At 53.1% G+C, this 26,409-nt stretch overlaps 1 protein-coding gene across 11 annotated transcripts in view; it reads right to left on the reverse strand.

Moving 5' to 3' along the window:
* Nrxn2 (neurexin 2) overlaps window positions 1–26,409 on the reverse strand; it is a 103,611-nt gene that overhangs the window by 2,343 nt on the left and 74,859 nt on the right. For 7 of the 11 annotated variants that reach the window (XM_035442013.1, XM_035442014.1, XM_027408475.2 and 4 more), the window contains 5 exons: window positions 24,462–24,643; window positions 20,086–20,257; window positions 16,030–16,119; window positions 12,719–13,044; window positions 10,650–10,728 (listed from right to left, as the gene is read on the reverse strand). In XM_035442013.1, the coding sequence (XP_035297904.1) occupies window positions 10,650–10,728; window positions 12,719–13,044; window positions 16,030–16,119; window positions 20,086–20,257; window positions 24,462–24,643 (849 nt within the window). Of the gene's footprint in view, window positions 1–10,649; window positions 10,729–12,702; window positions 13,045–16,029; window positions 16,120–20,085; window positions 20,258–24,461; window positions 24,644–26,409 lie in introns of all 11 variants that reach the window. The other 4 variants (XM_035442011.1, XM_027408476.2, XM_035442015.1 and 1 more) reach the window with 3 other exon arrangements.

The raw sequence follows: 26,409 nt of genomic DNA on the forward strand, positions 1-26,409 counted from the left end.
GTTAAAACAATAATAAAACAACGGAAAGAAGAAGAAAGCAAAAAAATAAAAGAAAATACATACACAGCCATCTGGGAGGGACACGCTGGCTAAAATAGGGCCCAGGGTAACTAATGGGGAAGGCCTTGTGGTGGGGAGCGGCTAAGTCTTCCCTTTAAGTCTGAAAACTCGAGTGCCCTGGGCAGAAACTGCAATTCCCATCAGCTCCCGATGGGCGGGAACTATAGATCCCATTAGCCCTTCAGGGAGCATAAACTACAACTCAGTCTCTGGGTCAACAACTACAACTCCCATCAGCCTCCTGCGCCTCTCCACTAACCAAAGTGGGCGAGCTTCTGACCTCTAGTAGATAGAAGCTTGGTAAGCTCTAGGCTGGGAGGAGGGCTCAAACTCTGGCTTTGGAGGTTGCCTTGGGGCCTCTCAGGAATGGTGTTGAAGATTTCCTCGCTGGCCCCACCACCAGCTCAGCCTACGCCCCATCCCTACCTGAGTACTTCACTTGGTATCTACGCCCACAGTCCTCCACCCCCGGTGTTAACCATCCCAGGGCTTCCACTAGTAGATCCTGCAGCCAGGCCAAGCCTCACCTCCAGAGATTTCTCGGCTCTGCCTACCGCAGCCTTCCAGCTGGCTCCACTTCTCACATACCTCTGCTGGCCCTTCCCACCAGCAGCACCGTCAGTCTCACAGAGGCCACAGCAAAACCCTGCCACTGAAGCAGACACCTTGCCAAGCTTCTCGAACTGCACTTCTCCATCAGGCTCCTTAGACCACAAAGTTTAAAGCTCCAGTTCCTAGCCCTCCACAGGCTTAGCCATAGTGAAATGTTGAACCAAGAGTGGAGAATGTTTTGTGCAGCCAGGACTGTCCAGTTCCACAGATGGAAGCCGGGACCTCATGAATGCCAGGGAAAGCACTGGCTCTACCACTAAGTCACATCCCAGCCCTCAGCCCCAGCTTCTAGTGGATGGGGACACTGAGGCCCGAAGAGAGCAGAACTTCCAAGGAAAGTGAATGAACCCATTAGCCAGTCCCTTCTGGGACTCCCAGAGGCCAGGAAAGGAGAAAAAAAAAAAAAATGTGGCCCATCACTCCCACACCTCCAGGAGGCCGGCAAGGCTGTTCACCTGAGAACCCAGCCTTGAAGGCTACATGTATGTCAGCTGAATTCCTTTTTGACTATAGACAAGTCCGGCCCCTGATGTGCCCCAGTTCTTGTCTATAATATTGCCAAGCATGGTGCCAAGCATTCTTGTGATTCCAGCACTCTGGAGGTGGAAGCAGGAAGATCAGAAGGAGTTCAGGGTCATCTTCAGGTACATAGCAAGCTCTGGCCAGCCTAGGGTATGTGAGAGTCTGTATCAAATAACCAAAATAAGTAAAACTAGGGCAATGAGCTTCAAGCCCAGGTTAAGCCTAGCAATGCTTCATTCCCATCAATTGGCCTGGCTCCTACCCTCTGCCAGCTCTGCCTTTCACTTTTCCCATCTTAGACTAAGCCACTGGTGGCTTGGGGAACTCAGGGTCAAAACTCACCCTAACTGGCTTAGGATCCTTACGCAGCTGGCCATCACTGGAGACTCAATGAGGAAGTCAGTCCTGTGCTAGGGACATATCCTTCTCTAAAATGCTAGTCATCAGACTGGCCAAGGCCTGGCCTGACGGAGCCTCCAATCTATGTGGGAACAAGTACATCCTTCCATACCCGTGTCCCTCCATTTCCAGTGTCTACATCCCTGCAGAGGGCAAATTAGCTCACAGGAAAGCTGGTGGCCCTTCAAAGAGCGACATCACAGGCCTGATGATAGCAGGTCCTCCTCCCTACATGAATCCTAAGCTCATCCAGGGCCTCTGTGCTCACCCACACACCTGCTGTTCCCTAACCTTTGTCTTCTCTTGAGAACAGGCTCCCTACGGATAGCTCACACTTGCTCAGAATCCAGCCAGTGCCTCATTTTCCAGGCAGACCCCAGTAGATGCCCTCTGCTCCTGTGCCTCTGACTCTGTTTCCCTTCTCTGCTTCAGAGGCTTGAGTTTGACCCACAGCCAGGGAAGGCCCAAAGGCCTGAGTCCCATCTGTCAATCTTACTAGCAGCCAGCAGCAGGCCTGGCATGGAGCTGAGGCCCTTCTGCTCTTCGAGGGGAAGTGAATGACAAGGCCTCTAGCATTCCCTCTGAGATGGGCCAGGGACGTGGAGAACATGGAGCACCTTTCACAGGCTGAGTGTTACACACAGCCTCCTGCTCTGCCATCTTGGGCAACAGGCATCACTGAAAGCTAAGCCTGGCATTGCTTCCTCCAGACCTGGCCTTTCCATCTTAGACTGACTTACCAGGGCCCTCAGGAACTCCAGAGTCAACCCTTCCCTAACCTGGCTTATGCTCCTCAAGCGGCTGGCCATTGCTAGGTGTCATTGCTCTTCCCTAGAATGCAGCTCATCAGCATGACCAGGACACAGATCTGGGCTCTTTACCAACCTGTTGCCTCCCCCTGGGTGAGGGCCTGGATCACACATATCCTGCCCAGCCTGTGGCACTCCCACAATCACCCGCCCCCAACTCACTAGTCTTGGGACACTTGGGCTTTCTAGTTCTCCCTTCTCTAAGCCCCATGGCTTCCCCTGGATCCTTTTCTAGGTCTCGGCCTTATCCCTGCTGCAGTCCCCATTCCCTTGGTGCTTTTCTCTACCCATGGTTTGTGACCATATCTCCCATGATCCACCAGTGCTCTCTCGGCATAGCAGGATCTTTCTCTCATACTACTTCCTCTGTGTGCCTGATACCCTCACACAAACGTTTTCCAAAGTGATAGGACACGGAAAACCTCCCACAGCTTTCTTTCCCACGTCACCCTCATTAAAACTGGCCAGGATTATGGGGCACTAGAGTAATATCAGTGTATGAGCTCCCCTGGGATTCTGGTCCAGGAAGGATCTAGAAAACTCACCCTAGGGAGGAGTCAGGGCCCGAGCAAGGAAGGATGCCTCAGAGGCTTCTCACTGGGATGGTCCCACTGGACTTTTGAGCAAAAGGTACACTCAGGGTGACTCATGATGTTGGGGGTCCTGTGATCAGCTCTGCATCACTGGGAGACCAACGGAAGACTGTGGCCCCCGAAGCCGTCAGACTCTGACAAGGACCCCAGGCAGCCTCTATCCCCTCCCTCACTGCTGGCAGCTGCACCAGTTGCTTATCAGAGCTGCAATCCTCTCACCCTTTGCTCTTCTTATCCAAGGAAATGGGATTTCAATGCACGTTGAGCCCACTTCCTAGACAATCCCATTCTGATTGGACACCACCAGCCATTCCCAAGCAGCTCTTCCCTCCCCTTTCCAGGGCACTCACAGAGTGAGCTGAGTCCTTTCAATCTTTGAGGCACAGAAACCCTGACCAGAAATCTACCTGTAAAGCTCCGTGCAGAGGTTCACACCTGTTAATTCCATTACTTGGGAGGCTGAGGCAGGAGGATCACCATGAGTCCAAGTGTTTGAGGGCTACAGTGTGGGACTCTGTCTAAAAAAAAGATCTACCTATGAACACCAATTTCTATCCAGTCTACCCCCACAGGAGTCTGAATCTGAGGTTCAGAGTGTCCCAGGCTAAGCCATCTGCTGGCTGAGACCCCATCTACCAGTGCTGAGGGCCCTATCCAAGCTGGGAGGGGCAAGAAGGCCAGCATTTCAGTGGATTAGGAGAAAAGGCAGCCCTTATACATGGACATTTCTATAGGTCCATGACTTGGCAAGTCACACGTCCACAATATTGGTAAAAATCACTCTCCTCTGAAGAGACACAGCCCAACTCAGGGCCCAGGATACACTGCTAACCAAGCAGAACACTGTCTAGATTCCATCCCTACTCACCTGTTGGAGCAGAGAAGTATGCCACTGTGGGCTGTAGCCTGAAGGATGGTATCCCTCCGCACCTGCAACACCAGCATGGCAAGGGCGGAGGCCAGAGTGGCTTAGGGTCACAGAGAAAGTGAGCTACTCAGCAGGAGGGTATGTGCACATGTATGTGAGCACACACACTCAGCTGCAAACCCCCATGAAGGTGTGTGTTTCTACATCCATGAACACAAAATTCCTAAGCACATCACCTTCATGGATCTGAGATACCTGTGTGTATGCCAGTGAATGTGAACAGATGTGTGCAGAGTCTCTCGTGTCTGCTGCCTAAGAGCCTAAGGCATGGGTTTTGTGTGCATGCTCTGTGGATGTGTCCCTCAGAATATGCAAGCAAAACACCATGGCTCTGAGCACAAGCAGTATACTACCCCATAAAATAAATACATTGCTTCTGAACCTTGACCTCTAGACTACATTTCCCAGCATCCTTAGCAATTGAGCATAGCCCAATTGCTGAGTATTAGACCCTGTCCAGTTCTTTGTTCTTAACAGCCCCCCATGCTCCATCCTCCATACTAGGTGCCACGGATGGAGGGAATGTGGATTCCTAGTGTGCCTTCTGGGCAGAACCCAGGGCGGGTACACCTGAGTGAGAAAGTTCTCTTGTGTTAACCACTAAGATTTAGGGCTTATCTGTTACAGAAACAAATGTTCTCTTATACAGGCTTTGGCCCCTGAAATGGATGTCATGGTAACAAAATACCATGGCATTCAAGTGACAATCCAAGGAAGATGAAGACCCACACACCACTGTGGCAAAGATTTGGTACAAGCATTGCTTGTGCCAACCTGCTGAGGCTGAGGTGCCAAGGAAGAGTGTGGGGACAGGGACAGGATTGCCATCTCTAATGTTCCTCTTCTGGCAACACGTTACAACATAAACTTAAACAAGAACTGGCTGTCTTGTAGGAAGGGAAGATGACAACCCGGACATGTGATTCCCGCAGAGGTCAGAAGAGCCATTTCTCCCAGTCTCCACACAGGAGTAAGATTGAGAGGGGCTCAAGGGCCGATGGAACAGATCTTCTCAACTGAGAGAGGGTCTTTTTCTTCCCAAGGGTCGGATCTAGGAGTGGTCTCCCCACCTACCATTTAAGGGTCCTCAAGACAGTCACACAAAGCACTATGGAGAGGGCAGGAGCAGAGAAACAAAAGAAGACATGGGGGTGGAGACCAGAGCTTAAGGGAGGGCTGTGGTGTGGCTGCTGTGACTAAGCCTTGAAACCACCAGAGATGCACAAGCTGGTGTGGGATGTCTGCACTTCCACACAGCCTAGGAGAACATTTCTCCCAAAACCCACTTCCAAAGGCCATGGAGGATAAGGATGGGGACATTCTGCCCAGCAGAGCGGCAGCCTAAAGCCGTCCCAGAGGGCAGAAGCAGGATTTCCCGGAGACTCTGTCCTTACCAGTGCAGGAGCAAAGCCTGCTGGCCCGAAGCATGGATTCCCTCCTCCTCCGTGCTCACACATGTGTGCTGTGTGCATGAATACTGCCCCAGGCACCACATGTGCTGCCAGATTTCCTTACCCTCACCTCTTCTTGGAGGTAGGGGTGGGCAGGATCTTGCTATACACTCCAGGTTGACCTTGAACTTGTCATCCTGTTGCTTCCACTCCCCAAGTGGCACTCGCCACTACACCCAACCTCTTTCCGTTTGTGGATGTGCTTTTGTTGTAGGGGCTACCTCTGCAGAACTGTACTCTAGGGACGTGTTGGAAGAAGTCAGGTAAATGATCATTTCAGTTCATAGTCTTGAGCCCAGAGGAGGCAGGTCTGAGTGGATCAAAGTAAGCCACCATCCCCCCACAAACAAACTCTCTTGGCATAAGACTTTTGTCATCCTTGGAGTGGTAAAATGAAATAGATCCTTGGTGACCAGACAGGCCAGACTTAAGCAAAACATTCCCTAGCTGGTCCCCAAATCTGTATGTGCTTCTACAATAAGGTGGTGGCTCCTTGCTATCTCAGAAGCTCAGCTGTGGTTCCAAGACTGAGCTCCAGGTTTGGCATGCAATGTGGTCTGGAAAAGCCTCTCCCAGGCCCAGCCCATGGAAACCTCCTGCTTTGGACCCCTTGCTCATTCCTGAACCTTGAGAAGTCATGAGATAAAAATGACCCAGCCACAAGATGAAAGGAGACCAGGCCCCGAGTCATTACTAGAACGGTCCCCTCCAATCTGAAGCATTGTTTGTAACTCATGGGAAAGAGGCTACAGGTGTCTGTTAAACCACAGAGGTTGTGGAGTGTCCATTATAGCAACTAGTGTCATTCTGGAAGCTCCTAGGAATCTTGACACACGTTTCTGTGCATTTGACCAAATATGTGCACCTAGGGGAGAAAGCCTGCATATGCCTCTGAGGGTCTCATTCCTGGGTGGGAGACACTGAGGAGGGGTGTGTATAGGGTAAATGCGTGGCACTGGTGTTCATCTGACACAGGTGAACCTGTATGCATAGGAAGGCTTGTGTTTCCATGCTCCTAGGCATATGCCCCAAAGCACGCGTCCAGATGTCTCTACAAAACTGTGTGAGCCTGAGCATGCAGGTGTGCCCTTGTGGGTCTGAATGGCTGTGTACATATCCCTAGGAATGAACACACAGTAGACACTGTTCTGAACTGGGTCTGAGTGTACACATGCCCTACAGGTCTGCAGATAAGTGTGTGCTCATCTGTGTGCCACTACATGGGTACCACTGAGCACAAAGATACACCCTATGTCTGTGAGCATTTGTGTGGGCCATTTTAGGCCCGTGTGTGTGTGTGTGTGTGTGTGTGTGTGTGTGTGTGTGTGTGTGTACGTATGTGCTTCTCAAGGTTCCCTCTCTTGAGGACAGTGTGGAGGGGGTGCAGGCTAATGAGACTGAACAAATGTGTACATATGCACAGACTTGTAGGATCTGAGCACTCACAGCCCCTCTGACATGTACCCAGACTCCTTTGGTCTTAGTACATGTTCATACCTCAGTGTGTAGAGGCCCCTTCTACAGGGACAAACATGTAGGTTCATGATACCTCCTTCCAAATAGATATATGCATTTTGGTGAGTATAGATGGACACCTGTGCACACAGACATGAGTTGCACTGCTGTGCAACATGTATGTGCATGTTTCCATGAGTGTGAACAAATTGTGTTCATGCCTGCACACAAATTCTATGTCTGTGGTTAGGAAACCATGTGAGCATCTGGAAGTCTAAACATACATGTGGGACTGTAGTCTGTATAAATATGTAAGCAAGTGTTACAAAGATGGCTCAGTCCAAATACATATGCCTTTGTGAACTGAGCATGGATGTGAGCTGACCATGAACCCTGAGTTCAAGAACATGTCACAAGGCATGTGCCTCTGCGAGTCTGAGCGCAAGTGAGCATACACAAAAAGATCTGAACCCACAGTGCATGCCCCGAGTATATAGTGAATGAGGAGGTCTTCAGGCTCAGAGTACATCTGTGTGCATCAACAGATGTGAGCATCTGAGAGCTACCTCTGAGGGTTTCATAAGCATGTGTTTCCACACAGCCCTGAGTGTAGGGACCTGGGTGGGTTTAAGGGTCACAGTGCTGAGTGTGGGTGCCTTGTGCAGCTGAGCATGTGCAGGTGTGACTCTCTGGGGGCTGAGCAGGTGCACAGCTGTGAGTCTAGGCATCTCTAGGTGTTCGGGGAGCTCTAAGCATGCATATGAGATGCTCAGTGGCTCTGGTACACAGCACACTTCATGGAACTGTGCACACTGCAAAGATTTGTGTCTCTCTGGATTTCTCAGGGGTGTACATGGGTTTCAGGGCACCTGCACACACATGACTCTTTGGTTCTAAGCATTATGTGCTTCTGTTGATCTGGGTGTAAATGGCATGTGCTTTACATGGTGTGTGGTGTGTGTGTGTGTTTGTGTGTGTGTGTGTGTGTGTGTGTGTGTGTGTGTGTAGCAATATGTGAGCTCCCAGGCAATGCATGATTGTGTATGCATGAGTGTAGGTGTGTGTGCCCCTGGTCAGAGCACATGCATGTGCATGTGAATGTATGCTTCCGTGGATATGTCTTTGTGTTCTTTCTGTGCCTCAGGGGTACAAAGTCCACAGTCCTTCAGGGACCAGGCTAGAAATATAATGTGTGGGCCAGGACAGCTGGGCCAGCAAGGTGGTGTGTCATGTTGCCAACTGTAGGTGTGTGTCCCTTAAAGGAACTCCCACTAGGGAAATTTTTAACAATACTCCGTGTGACTGAACCTCCAGCCTTGAGAGAAATAATGTGCTAGATGACAGGCTTACTAAGCAGGGAAGAGAACAGAGCCTGGAGGGCTGTAGTGAAGGAAAGGGATGGGGAGGTGGACAGGCCGAACAGGGATGATCCCGGGGCCCATACGCCTATCCGGGGATTAAGATCTGGAAGTGGGGAGGGTAGACAACCTAGGGCCAGGCTCTAGGCCGCCTGTCACTAGCCAGGCATCTGCTAGAAAAAGCTTCCTTACCCTGGGGCCCCAAAGTGAGCTCTAAGTGGAGAGGCTAGGATGAGAGGGGCAGGGAAACGTGGCCCAGGACAGCCTGGGCACCCAGAAGTCATCTTGAGCCCTGCCTGGCTTGCATGGGGAGAGAAAGACAGCATATTGTAGGTGAACTGCCCTGGGCATTCCAAGGTCCACTTCACCTGCCTCCAGGGCCTGTTTTCAAAGCTGGGCCAGACACCAGCCCTCCCTACTCCCAGGCTCGTCTTCCTTCACCTCCATCATCTTCCCCTCACATAGTGGCTCTGTTTTACAGAAGAATGGTGCAGTGGTCAGTGATCTCTGGGAGCCCTGACTTGGGGGCAGCTGACCCATCCACTTCAGGTCCACCTTACTCTCTTATTCCAACAAAGCCTGAAAAGGCTCAGGATACCAAAAAGCACACTGTAGGTCATGCCCAAGCTTCTAGACAGACTCTGGGCTGGGACATCAGACCCTCCCTCCCAGTATAGCCCTGGACAGCCTGGAGAGAGAGAGAGAGAGAGAGAGAGAGAGAGAGAGAGAGAGAGAGAGAGAGAGAGAGATCTGTGTGGTGTGCTGTGGCTCTGCAGAGTTGAGGGAAAACAGAAAGCTATCATCACAGAATTTGTGTCCCGGAATGAAAGGTGAGGCTATACCCCTTCCCCATGGCACAGTGCAGCCCAGAGTGTCACAGGTCATTCCTTGCAGACATTTATAGCAAAGCTGGCTATAAGAATCCCAGCCACTGCTGAAAGCTTTGATGAATTAGGCAGTGCTGAGAGATGCTGTGGGCAGACTCTGCCTCATGCCCAAAGCCTCCCAAAAGCAATAGAGGGTCTGCAGTGTAAAGAGATAAAGAAGGGGCTCCAGCAGAGAGGCCTCCTGCAGAGGAGAGCATCTGTTCCCAGAAGCACAGGCCTGGAGCTGTGGACAAAGAGGTCTTTCCTGCCCAGCAGTTGGCACCTCCCATGAGGACCCGTGGTGCAGGACCACAGAGCAACCCCACTCAGCTCTAGACCACTGAGGATGAGAGGGATAGAAGGAAGGGCATCGGCCTGTGGGCATGGGGGTCTCCACTGCTGGTCTGTAACCAGGACCCCAAGGCTCCACTGTCTATGATTCCACCCTATCCACCCGCACTCTAACCGGGTGGCAGCCTGCCCTCAGCTTCAATGTCTCCTTTGGAGCTGGAAGGCCCTCCAGATCCCTGACCCCAGGGATTCACAGCCCTTCTCCATCCCTGCATGCACCTGCCCCAGCCTTGCTGAAGCATAGCCCAGATGCCACCATGGCAAGGTGAATGTACACATCTTTGGGAAGCCAAGCATGAAATGTGGACAGCCCCTCCCTCCTATGGGTTCATCCAGGCTTTAGCCAAGGCCTGTGTTCCCCCATTGGGAGCTCCCACCAGCCACATCCAGTCCTTTTTCCAGTCCCGCTGTCAGCCCCCAGTGCCCACCTCCCACTGTTCAGCCACTGCCAACCTGCTCAGAGGAGCAGCCCACAACCACTAGGCCGCCCCTCTCTCATGCTCTCAGCCAGCATGCAAAGCTCTCCCCGATTTGCCCAGCTGCTCTCAGCAGCTGTAGCCTTGGCTCCAGCCAGCAACATTAAGCAGAGTCTCTGTGTGGCTACCACTCAGAAGCCCTTCCCCATAGCTTGTTCTCCTACAGCCACTCTCAAGCTAGGATCTCCCCGGGGGCTGCATGTCTGGCCTAAAAGGGGCACCTCCACTTAGCTCACTGCCAAATACAGAGGTTCCATGTAGCAATCGCCCTCCTTGGCCTGACAACCTGGGGACCCTTTCAAGAACACCAGATAAGTCCCTGAGGCTAAGCAGGAGGCCAAGGGAATGCCAACAGAGACCTCTATGAGTGGCCAAGAGAGCGCCAGTCTTCGGGGCTGATGGGAGTTGTAGTTCTGGACCCAAGGGCTGGTGGGAGTTGTAGTTCCCCTACCTCCCATTCCAGGACTAATGGGAGTTGCAGTTCCTCGTGTTTCTACAGCCACATCTCCCTCTTTTCTCCCAGTTCCTCTTGACTCTCCACCCCTAGGAGCCCAGGCTAACAACTTCACTATCTTCAAGGATGGGACACCAAAAGGCACCTTGTCAGAGGGCGTGTTAGGGACCTGGGGTCTTCTAAGTTACAAAGGGACTGCAGGAGAGAGCTAAAGCCTGCAGCACACCCTGGGCTGGGGCCAGGTGGCAGATAGTCGCCCCCCTCCCCAACTTCGTCGCAGGGGCCCGGGGCAGGGGAGGGGGGAAAGGCACTCACCAGTACTAGGCTCACACTCCTCCAGGTCCTCATCATCGCTTGGACATTCAGCCGAGGCCACCAGGAGGTCATCTGTGTTCTGGAGGATAAGAGGAGGAGTAGGGAGAGAGAGGGTTCCAGTGGGTGAGCAGACCCCATCCAGGTTGTGGGGCAGCACAGAAAAGAGGCCCAAGGCCAAGCCTAGTCCTCTCATTTGTTGAGTGACTTGGCCTCTCAATTTCCCATGCTAAAGGACACTAAACAGAGCCAGCCCTGCGGTCCCTGTGGCCCTCAAAGATCAGACAACATGTGTTAAGCCCTTGACACTGGGGAGCCAGGGGACAGGATGCCACACCTGGCCTGCAAGGTGCATACCAGGGGTCCCAGGTGCCTGGAGCAGGTGTATGGAAGAGGCCCAGGTGCAGAGGGAGGGGGTCCATGGACAGCAGGGAGCAGGGTCTGGAGGGTTCCCCATCTCCAGTTTCCCTACCCATCACCTCTCATCTTCCCCAACCCCCTTCCACAGAGAGAACCAGGCTCTGCACGATAATTAGGGCTATGGTTGCCATGACAACAGGAGTCGACTTTGTCAGCATTTTCTCTCCTCCTGATTGCAAAGAAAGAGGATCCCTGAGATGAGTGAGCCTTGGGGGGAGGGGAAGTTCAGGGGGGTTAGGAAAGAGCCACGGAGGGAGACCCAAAGTGCAAGGAGGAAGGGAGGCTGGCCAGGGTGGAGACCAAGGATGCCAGGGTGAGAGGGTCCCATCCTGCTGCTCCCTAGGTTCCACTTCAGACCCAGCAGCCCTTCGACAAGGACAAAATCATGGACTCCTATTCCCTTCTGCCTCCTTGAGCCCCTTCTTTTCCACCCACCCCAGCATCTCTCTTGGGCTATCCACTCTCTTTCCCACATGGCTGGTCTCCTACCCTCTTCTAGTAAGATTAGGTGTGATTTGGAGGACCTGGGCCAGCAGGTAGCCAGCCTAAGTAAGCCCAGGCCTTCCTCTTAGAGCTTCCCACTTCCTAGAGGAAAGCCCCAGGGCATTCAGCTCCCCCAGATTTCTGGGCACTGAAGACAGAGAGGGAGTCTTATAGCTTGCCTCTTTCTCTTAGCCAGCCTAGCCCAGCCCCAGGATCCCTGCAGGACAGAAAAGAAGAGCCTGGAGCCTGGCAAGCCCAGTCCTGAGAGATGCTGCAGACAAACTGGAATGGGGGAGAAATGTCCTCCTGGACATCCCAAGATTCTTCTGGGCCTGATGACTCAACAGCCAAGGCAGTGACACTTGGGGAAGGGAGACAGAAGCACTGTGGAGCTGAGGTGGCCCAGCTAGGTCACTGTGACAGGTACAAGCTCTCCATAACCTGTACTCAGCAGAGGCATCAGTGACAATTAGGTAACCCAGCTGCTGGGCAGTCCCATATACCCAGAAAGTCAGGTCTGCCTGCTCCTTGGAGCTTTGTTTCCTTGGTGTGGCCCCTCTAGACTCCAACCAGATCCAGGGAGCTCCTGATCTGGCAGATGATTGTGTGTGCAGATAAAGCTTGGGGAATCTGCACCCCCATTCAGAATACACACTCAAAGGAGGAGGCAGAGGCCCACCAAGCTGAGGCGCTCAGTGCTCACTCCAAGTCACATGCAAAAGATGTGTGAAGGTGAAGGACTTACAATCTTTTCCTCTCTCCCAACAGAGATGTCAGCATAGGGAGAGGCTGCTCCTAGCCTCTGCCAGCATCTGGAGAGGGGCTGCCCGACTGCACATCACCACTCTAGTGTGGCATCTTGGCCCAAGATGCCACCATCCAACTCTAGTTGGCCCACTAATCTCTGGCATGGATACCCTCTTCACTATTCTCTCAGTCTTCATCCAGATTTCCCTTCTCATGGCTATGGTGTATGGACTTCTCCAGCCAACTGCCCTTAACTCTAGACCCCCTAAGAACAGTGGTCAATATCAATGATCAATATCCCTGGTTACCATGTGAAGGCCTTCTCCTTCTAAACCATGACAACAAGGTCAGAAAGAGCTGTCTCCAGAACCACCGCACTTGCAAAGCCCCTTGGACCTTCCCTGACCCAGAAGGGGTCTCACCTGGGTGGTGCTGTCCCTCATTGTGGGGGAGCGGCCCCGGCGAGTGGTGGTGGTGGCCATGGTGGTGGTGGTCTCCATGATGGTGGTGGCCATGTCAGCCAGCAGGGTGGTGGCAGTGGTCTCCGCACTGAGCAGCACGGATGGCCCCTCCCCTACTAGGCGTAGGTGGCCTTCGGTCCGAACGTTGGGGTCGCTCTCGGCGGCCAGCGCCAGTACCTTGAGCCCATTGTAGTAGAGGCCGGACACCTGGCCCTGGAAGGGGCGGCCCTGATCCCGGCCCCCAATCTTGATGGCAGCCTGGCTGTTGAAGATGGTCAGCTGGCGTCCTGAGGGTTGGGGATGGGGTGGGAAGGGCAGACAGAGGAAAGACAGGCAGTCCAGGTAGGCCAGGAAGGGATGGGAGAGTGGAGAGAGCAAGGGGAGGAGAGAGGAAGCCAGGAGGAAGCCAGCATGTGGATAGGGGAGGAATGAGGAAGAGGCAGACAACCAAGGGAAAGTCCTTGTTAACCAGAGCCCCTAGCCCAGCCAGGCGGGACCCCCACAGAAGAGGGCCGCCAGGACACACATGGGCTGGGACAGGGAGCCTGGTCACCCCCTGTTCCCACCATGCACATGCCTCTCCAGCTGCGCCTGTCCCCCTTGCTGATCTCACCCCAAGGTGATCACCCTTCTTCCTTATCCTGCCGTTCCATCCCATCTTCTCTCTGCTCTCCCAAACTTCCCACCCAATTGTCCAGCCCCAAGCCATAGTGTCCTCTGAAGCAGTAGACAGTGGCAACAGAGACAGAGACAGGAGGGAGTCCTGCCAGGCCAAGATGGAGTCGGTGAGTGTGAGCAGAGGAAGCAACAAGATGAGGGACAGAAGCACGAGTCTGTTCTGGGCTTGGCCCACCCACAAGCACCGTGAGTACCCATGATGGCTGGCCAGGCTCTTAGTTTCTCCGGCCCTGCTGAGGCCCAGCCGCTGTGCTGCCCCCAGAGCAGGTCCTGGTGAGCACAGCCCTTCCCCCAGTATGGACGTTCAAGCCTAAATATGGAAAATGTTAAAGGGACCTTGCTTCGCTCACTGACAGCCAATATAACTGCTCCAGCTCCAATCTGGCCCTGCATTTGGCAGTGTTAGATACCTCGGAATGGCCCCTGCAGAGAGCTTGGCTGCTTGCTTTGGTTTTAGCGGACCTGGGGGGTCAGTTTAACCCTCTGAGTTTGTTGTTTTGGTTTGGTTTTTTAGAAAAGATATTTATTATTTTTAAGTTTAGATTTAGCTTTTGTTTTGATGTTATTGGGGAGGGGGAAATAGAGTACGATTTTGCCCCACTCTCCCATGGACCTTCAGCTGCTTTCATTTAAGACCTGGCTTAGCCCTTGTTAGCCTCAGGTTAGTGCCTCGTTAGAGATCTGGTTTAGAGTTAGAGACCTGTGAGCCCTGCCCCCCAAACCTGGGCTGAGACAGTCCAACCTGTGACCCATACTCGCTCTAGAAACATAGGCTCTCCAGGGCTCCCATTCTCTACAGGCCCCTTACTCAAATGTACTCCCCCAGCACCTACTTCGGGCTCAAGTAAAGATGCCCCCTCAAACAACCATGCTTCCACACCTATGTCTGAGCCCTGCTCACAAAGCTGGAGGGCTGCTGCGTAAGAATTATAAAAACACAGGGGAAAAAGGTGCTAAGGGTGAGGTGAGTTCTCTATTAGACAAATTCCTTTCTGGAAAGTCTTCTCAGAGCCTTTACAAAACCAATGTACATGTGGACTTCTAAAAGGAGGAACCAGGTTCCATCCCAAATCCATTTGACCACAAGGCTCTTTACTGCGAGGCATCCCCAGGAACTGCTGATCCAGACTTGCTTTGAAAGTAGAAAATGGAGCCATTCCATAAACATTTATTGAGCCCCTACTGTACCCCAGAACTGACAATAAAATACCCCTCCAAGAACACCTGACCTGACTGGACTAGCCTATTCCGTATTCTTCCCATGGTGCAGGTGGAGTGGGTTGAGCCAAGAGGGGAACTAGGCTCATAGGGTCAGTACCCAGCCAAAGGTACCTTCTTCTCTTCTTTTCCTCAAAGAGGAAACGAAACACAAGCTTAAAGAGAAGGTGTGGATGCCACTAGTGGAGGGCCAAGGAGTTCTTCCCTTCTTCGACCCCTCTAACAGCTCTCCCAACTGAGTGGGGAATGAGGGTATCACAGTTGTCCCAGCCTCAGCCCAGGCTCCTCCCTTGGCCTCTCTGATTCTAGGAGGGGAGGGTGGGTAAAGGAGAGGAAGCCATGGCCTCTGTGGCCCCTGCCCCACCTGCCATGAACGCCTCAAAGGGTTAAAGTTCACCCCGCTGGAGAGATCAGCCCAGTGTGGCTGGGGGCTGCAGGTTTTAGCGATGTCTGTTACAGTCCCTTTAACTTTTTTGTCCTGTTGTGGGTTTATCACATCTGGTTATCAGCGTGTTTAGGCCCCATGGGTTCAGGGGCTGTAAGTGACATTTGGGGGTTTTATTGGGGAAAGTCCCATGGACATTTAAAGCACGGTTATCAGCTGGTTAAGTGGGGGTTTAGCACTTCTGCTCCCCACTAGAGTTTAGCCTTAGAGGTACAGAGCTCGCCCCTCCTCCAACGGGAATAATATGGCTGTGCCCCCAACTTGCCCTGGTGACAGAAAGCCTTCCCTCTCACACACAGCACCTCACTTGCTACATAATGGCTCTTAGGAACCTGCTCTGACTTCCTCAGCAGACCAGTAAGCAGAAGCATCTAAGAATCCCTAAGAGACCACCACCATCCCTTTCTCCTGTACTCCCACCTCAGCCTGCACTACTTCTAAGGGCCTTAGAGGTCACTCCATGTGACCCGAGACTCCAGCTCTTGCTTTCCCTCAAGATAGCCCTTCTGAGCCCTCCTTTACTGGCCCAGCCCTCTTTGCTTCCCAAACCTTTCCTACCTGCAGGTGCCCTGTGGCCCTTTCCTAAATCTTTGAGGGGAACTTGGCCAGAGGGACCTGACCTTCTAGCCTGTGTTCTCCTCCTGCTGAAGATGTCATATCTCAGCACAAGCCCAGGGTGCTTCCAATCTTTCCAGGGTCGGTCTAGGAAGACACCAGGTTTTCTCTTTCCTATTCCCAAACCACCTCCCGGGAAACAAACTGAGTGCAGGGGGCAGAAGGAAGCATCCTGCCCAGACAATTGCCCCTCCACTTGGGGGTGGGCATGACAGAGGAGCAAAGGGGTGGGGGAGAGAGCTCTGCACCTTTAAGATAGTGTTTTTAAAGTTAGTTAGTTAGTTAGTTAATTAATTAATTAATTCTGGTTAATTACCTTTGTCGAGCAGCCACTCATCTACTACTCGACCAAGCCGGTAGGGGATTCTCTGTCTAGCAATCGCCAGGCGCTCGTTATCAAAGTTTCCTTGGAAAAGTTTAGAAAGACAGTAGGTTTCTCAGGCAGCGCAGTCCGAAGGCTTTAGAAAATAGTTATGCAGTTCTCAGGAGACCCCAGCAAGCAGCCACATTCAACAGAAAGGAGGGAGGCAGGAAGAGAACGCTGGGCCCCTCCTCTCCCAGGGGCCCCCTCCCTAGGCTCCATCCAGAGCCGGCCCCACCCTTGGGGGGTGAGATAACCCAAAGGAGAGGGAAAATCAAGAAAAGGGAAAGGAGTGGAAAGGAAAAGAAAAACAAGAACACCCCCACCCCTCCCGCAGCTGGAAGGTCAGAGGTTAAACAGGTTTATCTAGTCAAGCTGTTGAGGCTGAGGCCCACTGCCTTCACCATCCCAAAGAGGGGTGGTGGGGTGGGGGCAGGGCATTTAGCAGGTTTAGGTTAGGGGGCGGTCCAGCTGGTTACTGTGTTTAGAGGGCGGTTTAGAAGTGGGAGGGGTGGGTTAAGCAGGGTTTATGCAGCATTTAAGGGGGTGCCCAGCCCACTCATTTCACTGAGCTTTAAACCACTTCCCAAAGTCATTGCCAGTTCCCATCAGCTCCTGGACTCAGCTCCCAGCTGTCCCATCACCACCACCCATTCCCACCTCCCCCCACACCCCTGGCCTGCCACACCCTTCTTCCACCTCTGTCTCTGTTCCCTCACCCTAGACCTCCTCACTTTTTCTCCCTGCAAACTGCTTCTGCCTGCTCACCTGGTCCTGGCTCCCTGCAGACCCGGCTGCTGCTACGGAGCAGGGCTGGAGACCCCATGGGCAGTGGGGTGCAAGGCCATGGGGAGAGGGGGATCTGGGCGCTTAAACTCCCTCCTACTCTCATTCGCCTGCCTGGGCCACCCTATGTGCACCTCCTGTGAACCTTCAGGATCACCTTCACAAGTTGGCCCACCTGGATTCATGTGTGCACAGATGCCATGGCTAGGCAGCCATGAGGCCGCCAGACTCTGCCTTCTCTACAGATTCAGGACCTCACTGCTGGTGTCCACCGCCTTACCCAGACCAAACTCCCTGTCTCCATAGCACTCTCATCCCATCTCCTAAAGGTATCTTTGGTCCTCCTCTGCTCTCTGCTCTGCCCTGCTCTTCACCTTGCTGTTCCTCTTCAGCACTCTCAGGCTCTCTGTGCAAAGCCAGGTTCTGCAGCTCTCTGCCCTTAGAACCCAGCCTTCGCCCATTTCTCTCCCTCACGTGCAGGCCTTTTTCCTTCAGACTCCTTCCCCCATTTCAGCTCCACCCTTCTCCATCCTGGGCTCCCCATCTGGGTACCCACCTGTTCTCTCTACTCCCAAGCTCCTACCCTGAGACAAGCAAGGAGAGGGAGAGAGAGAGAGAGAGAGAGAGAGAGAGAGAGAGAGAGAGAGAGAGAATGTGTGTGCATAGGGATGCATGCATATCTTATGTGCGAGGGGCTTGCCAATGTGCCCTTCAGTTTTTCTCTGTGAACCTACCACAGCAGACAGGACATGATTTCCTTTGAAAACATGGCCACTCCATTTATTTAAACCACTCTTGCTGGGGTAGAGGTATTCCTCCTGCCTGAACAACACAACTGCACTTCCCTAACTAGAAACCCAGGTAGACCTATACCTGCTTATAAATAGCTCTTTGGACCATCTATGCTTATGCTCATGTATATATGAAGGATGTCCCCTTTAAAAGTTTTGGGGCAATGAGACCTTGTCTTCCCTATAGATTCCAAGAGGCTAGATGACTTGACCCAGGTCATGTGGTCTATCAGTAGAGATCCAGAATTAAATCTCGGGTTCTTATTGAGTCAGATCCCACAAGCTGTGGGAGGCCAGGTATGGTGGTGCACACCTTTAATCCCAGCACTCTAAAGGCAGACACAAGTGGGTATCTGTGAGTTCAAGGCCAGCCTGGTCTACATAGCAAGTTCTAGGCCAGCCAGGGCTACAGAGTGGGACCCTGTCTCAAACAAACAACAGGAGTGATACGTGTGCGGTCACTCTCACTGCTGTAGTAGCCTATGGGTTGCTCAGGGGCTACCCCCAGTGCACACAGGCAGCAACCAGGCTCTCAGGAGTCCCAGATTTAGCTTGACATGGTGGCACAGCCCTTTAATCCCAGCACTCAGGAGGTACTCTATGAGTTCCAGGCCAGTCTGGGCTACATAGTGAGTTCCAGGACCACCAGGGTTATGTAAAGAGATCCTGCCCCACCCCCCAAAAAGATTAAAAGATACCTAGATTTACAAGCAGGGGATGCCAGACAGCCTTTCCCTATACCTACCCAGGGGTCCTGGCAGAGGAGAGCAGACATCATGCCTCCCTCCTAGTCTCTGGCCTGCTGAGGTGACCCTCTGAGCATAAGGCCTGACCATAGGTATGGTGAATTTTTCATGCCCTGTCCAGCACACGCCAATGTCTTCACTATTACAAAGGACTGTACCTGTTCCCCTGAAACAGAGTGAACTCTGATGCCGTAGGTTCTGCTTGTCAGGTTCTGCTTGTGGCTAGAACTGGGAGCACAGACAGAGCTGTGTAGGAGAGTGAACACGTCTGACCCCACATACGCTCAGGGCTCTGGGGTAGACTAGCATCCCTCTACAGAACCGTTTTCTTGTAGATCCATCTTACCTTCTGAATGTCTAAGGTCACGTGAGCATAAGGCTGGCCTATAGCTATGTCAACCTCTGTTTATTAGGAGGATGTGGGGAGCTCTTATCTTAAGGGTTGCCTACAGCCATTCGGGCGCAAGCCATCACAAGTGTGAGTCCTGAGCCTGTCTGTACTGGCTTCAGTGTCTCAGCATGAGTGAGCCCTGAGCGGTTGTCCTGTTCATGTTCTGTCACTCTGGCTAGGAGCAATGGAGGTCACAGGTGGTCATTCTGCTGTTCAGTGGGGTCCTGTGTGACAGGCAGCATGCAGCCACAGCTCTAAGTCCCTGTCCTTCTCCCTGCAGTGTTCCTCCCTCCCTCCCTCTTGCTCTGTCTCTTGCAGGGCTCTGTCCACCTCTTCTCTCTCTAGCTGAGTCTGTGTCAGCATCTCTGCATCTCTCTGCATCAATCCAGGAGCTGCCTCCATCTCTGCAGATGTCTCTGTGACTATTTCCAGAACCCTCCATTACTCCTCCTCTGGCTTCCTCTCACCCTGAGGCTCCCTCCTGTGCTTCCTCCCCACCCAACCCCCCATGGCCTCATCCTCCTCCTTCCCCTGGGTTCCTAAGACCTTGCTTTGTCCTTGACCACCACAGCTGTAGCCCTAGGATGTCTCTGTAGCCTAGGATGTCTCTGTGTCCTCATCTCTGGGTTCCCAGGCCAAGCACAGACCCTGGCACCTTGTGTGTTGCCTCTGATGGCTCTTGAAGGTGTCTGACCCTCCTTTGAACTCTGTCTTTTCTCTCTCCCTTCCACCATGACCCTTACTGCCTGAAACACCGAGATCCCATCTCTCTGCATCTCTAAGCTCTCTCTCAGCATCTACAGGGGCTAATAAGGGTCCTTGTCTTTGGGTCTTTGGCTGCTTCTGTTTTGGGGAACAGCTCTGCCTCCTGCCAAGGTATGTTCATTTAACTTGTGAACATCTCTTCTAGGCTTCTGCATGGGTCTCACCATTTCCACCCTGCCCCTCCTTTCACCTGTCCCCCTTTCACCCTTTCCTCAATGGTATCAGACACTCCCTAGTTCTAGCCTCCTTTGTCTTCCCCGCACATTCCCAAACTGGATTCTGACCTTGCAACCTCATTCACCAAATAATATCCTCCTCCAAATCACTGGCTCACCTCTGGACCTTCACATCGCTACTTTTTCTTAACCACGCCCACACAGACGTTCCACCTTGTCTTTCCAATAGCCACGCCCTTTCCCACAGCCGGAAACCTCTCCATTTAGCCCCACAGCATTCCAATCTGAGGCTGTCAGACCCCACCCTGTCCCACCTTGTCTCCACTCTGCCTCCTCTGAGGACCTGTGCCACCTACCTGCTGGGTACCGTTCGTTGACTGGCCAGCTGTCCACCTGTAGAGTGGCGTTGCCACCACTTCGAGTAAATCGCACCACGTGATATTTGCCGTCACTCACAATGGCGTTGGGCTCATCAATGGTAATGTCGTCTGTGCCCACATTAAAAATCACCCCAACAGTGCCCTGGTCCTAGGGATGGGGAGACAGAGGTCAGCCACGGGGAGGAGGCAAATATCTGTTCTGCCTGGGGCTCTCAGCAGCCTTTCTCGTGTTCTGTAAAGCACCTCTTCAGGTCTCCACTGCCCAAGGCAGTGAGCAGGTTTGCCCCCTAGCATATGCAGGCAATAGAGTTCCCTGAAGGCTTATCAATTGGAGACCACCACCTAGGACTGCAGAACCCGTCATGGAGCCCTTTCCACTAACCACCTCTGTCTTTTGCCCTCAGGTTCATCTAGAACATTCGGAAAAGTTTACTGGGCACCTATGCTCTGCAAAGGCGCCTGGAGTCCACATGGGGATGACAAGGAGGAGAAAGTAGGAGGGTTCACAGCCTCAAAGGCCAGGCTGATCCCCCAGGCTCCAGCCTGTTCGCATCCCCAGGACTTTGACCTCTGCAGCTACGGAAGCAGGTGTATCCTGGACTCTGGAAGGGGGTGAGGGTCAAGGGAAGAGAAGAGAGCCATAGAGCTGTGCCAGCTTTATTAAAGGAGGATCTTGTGGTTTTGGGGTGGGGTTGGGGGTTTGAGGGAGCAGGCAGAAGACAGGTAAAGACTGGGGCTTGTAGAAAGGAAGCAAAGAGCCGGCAACCTTAAGAACCAGGCCCACAGCGAACCCTGAAGAGGCCATGTGGGGTCCAACTCACAAATCATTTGTCCAGTGGTACTGAAGTGACAAGAGGAGTTTTGCTGAGTCCACAAACACACACAATGTAGCCGTGAGGATGCTAGCGGTGTCACATTTTATTCAGGAAGAAACTAAACTTGGGCTTAAGTGATGTCCCAGCCTCAGCTCACAAGAGGGGGTCCAGCCCACCTCCAACGCCAGTGCCCAGTGCTTTTGTCTCTGGCCCACTAGTCTGGGGAGACACTTGGAGTGAGGGACAGAGCATGAGAGATGCTAAGGCTATCTATCCTGCCTTCAGGACCAGGGTGTCTCACCAAGCCAGTGGAAGGACCACTAAGCCCAAAGCTAAGCCTCTGTTATATTCCCCTATATCTCCCAGCAGCCATCATAAACACAGCAAGAGTCAGCCAGACCCTCCTCCCACACAGGACAGAGAGACACAAGGCTCCTTTGGGCCCCCGGATCATTATTGGGGACCCAGTCTAGTATACGAACACACTGAAAGACTCCCAGTCCAGCCTGAGCAAGAAACGCCTTTGGTTGTTAGCTACATTTAAAGAGAGCTGAAAGCCCGGGGATGGGATGAAGGAGGTTCAGGCAGGTGAGGGGTGGGTTGAGGAATAGAACACAGTTGAAGACCAGGGTATGCATGGTCCCCATGGCTATCTATTTCCCACTTGTGGGGTCCAGTTCTCCCCATCCCAAGATCCATAACAAGCCAGATACACCTGTATGCACACACATGTGCACACACCCTGTCATCCACCTCCAAGGAGGTAAAGCAAGGAAACTGAGGCGGCCCTGCCTAACAGTCTTAGCAAGCCCCACCCATGCACCACCCACAGACTGACAACATCCCCAGGGAGACGCCATCATCATTTGCTCCCCACACAGGCAAGGGAACAGCCAAGCCTCCTGGTTACTATTGTTAGTAATGATACCACCCAGAATAGTATCAGCCCCTTGGATGTTTCTGAGGGTTTCTCCCCCTCACGAGGCTCTGCCCAGGCAGTGACAATGGTCAAGGGCGCTGGCAGGCTGGGAGCTGGACTGGCAGAGGACTGGCTAGGGGAGCTGGAAGGCAGGACACCTGGGTTTCCTAGCAGGCAGCCAAGCTTGGAACTGTGCACTCCGGGGGAGAGGCAGCTCCCCAGAGCTGCTCCCGATGTGAAGTCAGTTGTCACTTCTGTTAAAGTCATTAATTCCTAATTCCCCAATTACCTCATTAGGCGGCGGTGGGGAGAACGCGGCCGCTCCTACAGCAAATAATTATGGGAGTCAAAATTAATTTGGCAAAGTGGAGCGACGCTTTATTAGAAACGTCAAATTGCTTTTCTCTTATTTTGCTGCCGCCTCCCCACTCTCTGAGAACTGCTAACGACGCTGTGGTGGGAGCTGATGTATCACTGGGGAGGAGGGGGTTTGGGGGCTGCCCCCAAGGGGCTTTGAGCCCATCTGGTACCCGACTCCCCCTCAGTGCCAGCCTCTCTTGGGACCTCCACCCTTCTCAGCATCCTCCCCCACCCTCTGCAGCACCTAGGCCTAGCTCCCTCCCTCACAGCCTTATACCAGGAGAGGCTTGAGGGAAGGAAGAAGGACATCTCTCCTCACAGACTTCCTGCCCTTCCTGCTCTGGGAGGAACCATCATTCCCTAAACCTGCAGGTCCAGATGGGCACACACTGCCCAGGTGGCTAATCACCAGTGGCCAGGATACCGAATGCTCCCAAAGTGCAGCGAGCACATTACACACATGATCTAATTAAGCCTCTGCCCTCTCAGCATGCCACACACCTGGGGAAACTGAGGCTCAGAGAGCTGCAGTGACCTGCATAGACACAGAGCTAAAACACGGAAAGTGCTGAGGTTCAAACTCACACCATCAACTCCAAAGCCACAAAGCCATGCCCTCCTAGGATGGAGAAGAGGGGACTGGCTCAAATAAGATGAGCACAAGGAAACATGGTGACATTCTACCACACAGACAGGAGGCTGAAACCACAGCAAACTCCACTCCCTAAAGAAACATAAATGCATAGCTCCATTCTGCCAAGGAACACTGGCCCAGGGTCTTCCTGGGTCACCTCAACTCACAGCCATCTCTCCTGTCACAACTGCCATACACCCACCACTATCCTGCTGCCCATGGCGCACTCTCTCTCTCCACAGGCTGCCACACAGAATTTCAGGCCTCTTCCTCACGCCTGGCCTATGTCTCACTGCCTACTCTTGCCTCCTGGGAACCTCACCTGTCACTTGCCACTGCCACCAGCCATGTCTTCTCCCTTTACAACTCAGCGTTGTTGGAGGAGGGGTGCAGACCTCAACCTGAAGAGCTGTTGTGTGGGAAGGGCCAGGAGCCCCATCCTTACTCAGATGAGGAAGGTCAGAACTTATACAAACCTTTTTGTTTTTCTCTCCCTTCCAATTCTTCCTTCCTCAAAAACCCAGGGCTCCCCACACAGACCTTTCCAACAGACATATAGAGCCTTTTCTACCCTCAAAGCTCAGGGCTCTGGCCAGGGCCAGCATGTGGGATGCAAACAGGAAAGCAAGGGAGACAGGAGCCTATTATAGAGATCAAAGCTGAAGTCAGAGTCTGGGACTTAAGACCATGGAGGAGGGAGGGGTTGGGGAGATGCTAAGCTTAGAAATGAAATCTGACAAGGCCAAAAGCTACAGAGAAGGTGTAAGGCAGGCCAGAGGTCACAGAGAAGAGACTGGAACAGGGCCAGAGGTCACAGGGAAGGGTGTAAGGCAGGCCAGAGGTCACAGAGAAGAGACTGGAACAGGACCAGAGGTCACAGGGAAGGGTGTAAGGCAGGCCAGAGGTCACAGGGAAGAATGTGGGGCAGAGCCAGAAGTCATGGAGGAGGGTGTGGGGCAGGATCAGAGGTCACGGGGAAGGGTGTGGGACAGGATTTGAGGGCACAGGGAAAGGTGTGGGGTGGGGTCAGAGGTCACAGGGAAGTACGGAAGGTGCCCAAAGAGTAAGAAAGGAAAGGGATGAACTGCCTATAGACTAATGGGACGTGAGCGTCAACCAAGGGATCAGTGAGGAACGAACTTGAGCAGAATCTGTGAGAAAAACCTGGTGAAGGGTCTGCTGGGAATGCAAAGGTCATGGAAACAGAGATCACAGGTATGGTAAAGGCAGAGGTGGGATTTGAAGTCAAGACAAAGAGGCACAGATAGCTGCTGTTGGGCAAGGAGGTGTGAGGAAGAAGACAGGGGCAGGTTAGGCTACAGGGAACAGAAACAGCCCAGAGACACCCTAAAGGTGAGGACATTTCTGAAAGCTACAGTAAAATGACCTAGAAAGCTCACAGACACCTTGGATGACTGGAGGACACAGTTGGTCTGCACAACAAATGGGTGACTCTTGAGTGACCAGGAGGGGACCTGAATCTCAAAAGAACTTCAAGAAATGAGGGGATGGGGCCTTGAGTGCTCCCCACAAGGGGCAGATATGACATGATATCCACAGCAGTAAGGACTAGGGAGATTTGGAGTCAGGGTGGCAGGGTTAGGGGCTGGGCCCAGGTCCTTACAATGTGCAGCTGCAGGTAGTCCCCAAGGCCCGAGGCACTGTCCACTCGCACTAGTACAGCGCTCCGCTGGTGGGTGCTGAAGCCTACAGCCAGGCGGTCCATCCTCGTGCTGGGCCGGTCATTGGGGGGCCATGTGTAGGTGATGAGCGCTCCCCCCTTCCCAAAGATGTATGTGGTCCCAGCTGCAGAGAGAAGGAAATGGAGAAGAAATGTCAGTGGGTCCTTGTGGTTGGATGAGGCACAAGGCCTCAGCTATAAAGCCCACAGAAGACACCAACCCGTAATTCCAGATGCTCGGGTGAGAGCCTGTGTGCGTACATACAGACAGATGTAGCTGCCTCATCAAGAATCCCAGCTTTAATTACAGCAATACAGGTAACACATAGAGTGTGACCAGAAAAGACTTAAAAAAAAAAAAAAACCCACACAGCAAGAATGACCTGTGCAGGAAGGACCTGGGGCCTGCTTTTGACCAGCTCAACTTCTCCCAAGTGCTGCTTTGGGACCAGAGCCAAGCAGCAATGAGGCAAGAGGGAGCCTCAAGTGATGGCGGGAAGATGAGCAGGGCTGTGGGCAGCTGTGACTCATGGCTCATCTCTGGCACTTTGCCAATGCCAGCCCCTTAGTCCTCTCCCAGTCCCCTGGGAATCTTCCTGGTTTGTCCAGGGATCCTTGTTTCCACCCTCAGGCAAGGGTACCTGGGTGCCAAAGCTCAGAGGCCTGGAATTCTGCCCAGAAAGGAGGAGGCAAATTGGGGGGGGGGAGTTGACAGCCAGAGGAGGGAGGAGGCAGAGAGACAGATGGACAGAGAAGGACAGAGAGGGATGTAGGTGAGAGAAGCAGGAGAGTGGGAGCCTGAGATGTAGGCTCCCTCTCCCAACCCTCCCCCACCCCACCCTCTCTCTTCTTCTCCCTCTCCTCTTCGCCATCCGGCTGCCGGGGGCGGGTGTGAGGTCCCTAACGATCTCAGCCCCAAAATAAACCCCATTAGTCGCCATGTTCCCTCCTGCGGCTGACTGAGTTCCCTGGGGGTGGAGGTGGGAGTGGGAGGGGGGCTGGTCACCCAGTTTCCGGGAAGGGAGCCTTGTCTGGGAGGCCTGGAGGACCAGACTCTTGGACCTGCAGGAAGGGAAGAGGGGAGAGTCATCTTGTATCCTTTAGGACACAAAAGAGCAGACAAGACTCATAAAGTGCTTGATTAAATCATTAGCTACTAATGACTCCTCTCAAGGCACTTCTTGGGGTGGGGAAAGGGGTTCAAGGGAAGACTTAGCCAGTGAAAAGGAGACGCAGATGGGGCCTAGGGGCAGAAGTCTGGAGCAGACCAGTAGAGAGTACAGAGGTGGAGAACTATGGTCTGGGGAAAGCAGGGACCTGGGGGGTCTCTCACCCAGTAGCCCCCTTGTAGTCCAGGCAGTTGGGTGGAACTCGGGACACATCCTAGGGAGCTCAAGGTCCCCATATAAGAAGTGGTTTCTGAGTGCCTTGGAGAAGGTGTGGAAGGTTGGGAATGGAAAGGAAGGCTGCAACCTAGCATCAGAGATAGTGAGACTAGAGCCAGGGAAAGAATCAGTCCCTTGCTGTTCCCCAGAGCACCTACCTTGTCTTCCACCTCCCAGACAGAGAACAGAATGGAAAGGGACCCCAGGGGCAGGGCAGACAGGGAAAAACCACAAGGATATCTAAAATGGTCATCTTTCTGCAGACTGTAGTTTGGAAAGCACTCCAGTCAACAGAAGGAAACCAGCTCTGCCCCTGCAGGCTTAGGTGTCCTCCAAACCTCAGGCCCTAGGGGCACAGTGGGGAAGGCTGAGTTCAGGTTGAGTTCCAAGTTTAGAGTAGAGAGCCAGTTCCAGCGAGGGGTACAGAGTGAACATCACTTCAATACCCAGTTCCGGTTACCTGCCTGCCTAGAAAGGGCTGGGCCTGGAGGCCAGAGCCAAGCAGC

Source organism: Cricetulus griseus, chromosome 3 (genome assembly GCF_003668045.3).
Source record: "Cricetulus griseus strain 17A/GY chromosome 3, alternate assembly CriGri-PICRH-1.0, whole genome shotgun sequence".
NCBI classification, from domain to species: Eukaryota; Metazoa; Chordata; class Mammalia; order Rodentia; family Cricetidae; genus Cricetulus; species Cricetulus griseus.